Source organism: Nicotiana tabacum, chromosome 10, assembly GCF_000715075.1.
Source record: "Nicotiana tabacum cultivar K326 chromosome 10, ASM71507v2, whole genome shotgun sequence".
NCBI lineage: Eukaryota > Viridiplantae > Streptophyta > Magnoliopsida > Solanales > Solanaceae > Nicotiana > Nicotiana tabacum.
This window is the reverse complement of record NC_134089.1, coordinates 120,004,266-120,007,616: the sequence shown is the minus strand read 5'-3', so window position 1 is coordinate 120,007,616 and position 3,351 is coordinate 120,004,266. Positions and strand designations below refer to the sequence as shown.

Below are 3,351 nucleotides of genomic sequence, written 5' to 3'. Positions count from 1 at the left end.
CCGTATCCTAAGGATGTGATGTAATAATCTATTCTAATATAAACATTAATGATTGATTTTGCAGTTTAGACCTTTGACCTATAAATTACACGTAAACAACTTTACTATTACTCCAAGCGCTCCCTTCAACTTTACCCTTCTTGGTATTAGTAGGTGAAATTCAAAGGTCAAATGCTCTTCACTATTATCCATAATTTAGATGCTGATACAGAGACAGAGATTCAATTATCAAGAAAGGTAAGTGGTTTGAAAAGAAGCAAAAGGACAGTTCAAGAAAAGTGAAAAGAGAAAAGGTCAGCTTTGCCATTGTTACAGATAGATTTTCCCAATAACACAATGTTGTATTATTTTGGTGTCCCCTTACTCTTAACGTTCAAATTTACCCTCTTGTCCTCTTCCTCTCTCTATCCACCTTTAATTCAAACTTCAAATATTTCAAAGTTCAAATTTTTATAGTATCTGTCCTAAGCTAACTTGGGTATAAAATTCTACTGCTCTACTGAAAATTACTGTTGCTCTCCTCGTTCAAAAAAGGAAAGTGCTTTTAATGCTGGTAAGCTCCTCAAACTCACTCACTCATTCACACACTAACATTCAATTCTCAAAAGCTAAAGCCTTTTTCTTGATTCTTTGCTTTCTTGTTATTTCTTCTTTCTTCATTCTGAAGGCTTTTAGTAATCAACTACTGAAAGAATAATCAAGAAAAGTGAAGTTTTGCTTAGTTCTTTCTGGTAAGAAATGGTGTACATTATTTTGATTTTAATGCCATTTCCTGTGCTTTTTCTTTACCAATTAAATAAATGATGCATTTAGAGCCAGAAAGATAGATTTTTTCTCCCTTTTCATAAACCTTTATTGACTGAATTATTTGGTAGATCTTCATTTTGCTGAACATTTGAGTCTGTCCAGACAAACATGCATTATGATAGCAGTTTCAAGTGAGTAATTCCAATCTAAAAATCTAATATTGAAACCCCTTTCCAGTTATGAGAAAATGTGCACATCTTCCAATGACATTGACATATGCATGGGGACAAAGGTGTCTGGAAATTTTCCTTTTGCTCTGTTCTAAACGCATGCTTCACTACTCTCTCTGTTCAATTTTTCTCCCTTTCCTGCAAAGAATGCTTTCCTTTATCTTTTTCCTTTCATCATTAAAAAACCCCCCCCCCCCCCAAAAAAAAAAAAAAAAAAAAAACTCATTCTCTATCTCTTTTTATTTTTAATTAGTTTTTGTAATTGCTTTGGGGGATGCTTGTTATTATACTCCTAAAAAGGTGTACTTGGATATTTCTGCCTTTGCTGCAAAAGGGGTGTGATTAATATTATTTACTCCTTTGAGATTAATAGTTAACTGATTTTTCCTGCTTTTATTGGGGTTGTATATTTTTTACTTCAAATTAGTTTCAACTTTCAATTCCCATGCAATATAGAGAACTTGATGCCTTCTGTATACTTCAAAAACTGATTGATCCTCCACTTCTACAGATCAAGACTTAAAAAGTGGTAGAAGATTGCATCATTGAACATTTTAAGAAGGTGAAATGCCGCGATCAAGGTGAGTGACTTGGAATGGCTTGAACTCCCTATCAAATCAGTAGGAGTTATATTTTCTCCTGTAATTCATTTTATTATGTGTAACGTACGAGACATCTTTGTTTCCTCCCCCCCCCCCCCCCCAAGAATCTTTAGACTTTCTACTGCTTAGCTTTCAATTCGCCTATGACTATCAAATAAATTGTGAATAACCGGTCCTCCTCTCTTTCATAGAGGGGCTGTGCTTGAGTACAATTTTGTCTAATTTCTAACAGCACTTTTCCCTTTGTTTTTAATTTTGAGGGAATAGGGGATCAGAAATGCCTCAGAGGCAATCTCCTCGAGTCCCTTTGCAACTCAGAACATCAAGCTCTGATTCTGATCCTCTACACCATCGATCAGTGACTGACCGGAGTCCTAAATTGGCTGATCGCCGTTCGCCACGAGGCGCTCAATCTGATCCACTGAATCAAAGGAAACTTGGAACAAGAATTGCAGATTTGGAATCTCAACTTGGGCAAGCACAAGATGAGCTCAAATCTCTGAAGGGGCAGTTAGCTTCAGCTGAGGCTGCAAAGAAAGCAGCTCAAGAACAGCTTGAGAAGAAAACCAAGAAACCAACTGTTACTGAGCCTGAGCAAATCCAAGAAACAAACAACAACAACCCAACTCATGAAATTGCAGATGATGACAAGAAAGAAACGGATGTTTTTGAAGTTCCAGTTGAGAAGGAAACAGTGGAGCCTCCTCCAAATGTTGAAATAAGTCACCCCTCTGTTGAAGAGAACCTGAAAAGTGCAAATCCTTCACCTCCTGAACCACCAACCATTGCTGAACCGGAGAAACCATCAGTTGACGAGCTGAATTTGAAGGATGAAGAAATAAGCTCACTGAAATCCAAGTTGGAGGAGAAAGAAAAAGAGCTTCAGATTTTTTGCCAAGAAAATGAGAGCCTGAGAACGGAGCTGAATGAAAAAATGCTAGAGATTTCGTCCGCTAAGGTCAAGGAAGAGGAAACGTGCCTCAAGCTAAACCAAGTAACACGAGAGCTAGAAACAAGCAAGAATGATGCAGTTAATATAGAGGAGAAACTTGAGGCTACTGAAAAGGCAAAGGAGGCATTAGAAAATGAGATGAAGAAACTGAGAGTCCAAACAGAACAATGGAGGAAAGCTGCAGATGCTGCAGCAGCAGTATTAGCGGGAGGCGTGGAGATGAACGGGAGAAGACTATCTGAGAGGTGTGGATCAATGGATAAGCATTATGGTAATGTATTTGAACCAGCAGTTGGAGGATACGGCAGTTACATGGGTTCGCCGGGGTTGGTTGATGATTCTGATGATGTTTTTGGACATGGGAAGAGAAAAGGTTCTGGTATTAAGAAGTTTGGTGACCTCTGGAGGAAGAAGGGCCAGAAATGAGTGTCTTTTATTGAACACTTGAGAACAATGTATGTTAAGTATGGCCAGCAAAAATGGTTCCTCACCATTTTTAACTTTCTTGTCTAATGTATGGATCTTTTTCTTGGCATCTGGCAACTATTATATGCTTGTGTTAAATTTCTGTTGTTAGTTGTCTTCTTTCTCTCTGGCTTAGCTTGATGCTAACCTGTCATTCATGACAGTATCTTTAGATCCATAACTAGATGTTTTCGTGTGGTGGATAACGATGTTCGTTGCTTGGGATTGAATGCAATTATGCAATACCCATTCGAATGTCAGCAGTAAACACAAGCTAGACTAGAAACATGAATCATGCTTACTATACAGAAAAGTTAGCGTAAAATGGCATTGGCCGGAGAACCTATACCACTGA

The 3,351-nt window shown here is 37.9% G+C and overlaps 1 protein-coding gene across 4 annotated transcripts; it reads left to right on the top strand.

Moving 5' to 3' along the window:
• Positions 1 to 417: 417 nt before the first annotated feature.
• LOC107767156 (interactor of constitutive active ROPs 4-like) lies at positions 418 to 3,095 on the top strand. Of its 4 annotated transcripts, XM_075223243.1 has the most exons (4): positions 429 to 553; positions 668 to 731; positions 1,489 to 1,558; positions 1,847 to 3,095. In XM_075223243.1, exons 3-4 carry the CDS (start codon positions 1,545 to 1,547, stop codon positions 2,955 to 2,957), a joined length of 1,125 nt encoding a protein of 374 aa, XP_075079344.1. In that variant the 5' UTR covers positions 429 to 553; positions 668 to 731; positions 1,489 to 1,544; the 3' UTR covers positions 2,958 to 3,095. The 4 variants fall into 4 exon arrangements, with proteins under 4 accessions (XP_075079345.1, XP_075079344.1, XP_075079346.1 ...); XM_075223244.1 differs by lacking the exon at positions 668 to 731 and having other exon boundaries at positions 418 to 553; XM_075223245.1 differs by lacking the exons at positions 429 to 553; positions 668 to 731 and adding an exon at positions 894 to 938.
• Positions 3,096 to 3,351: the final 256 nt, after the last annotated feature.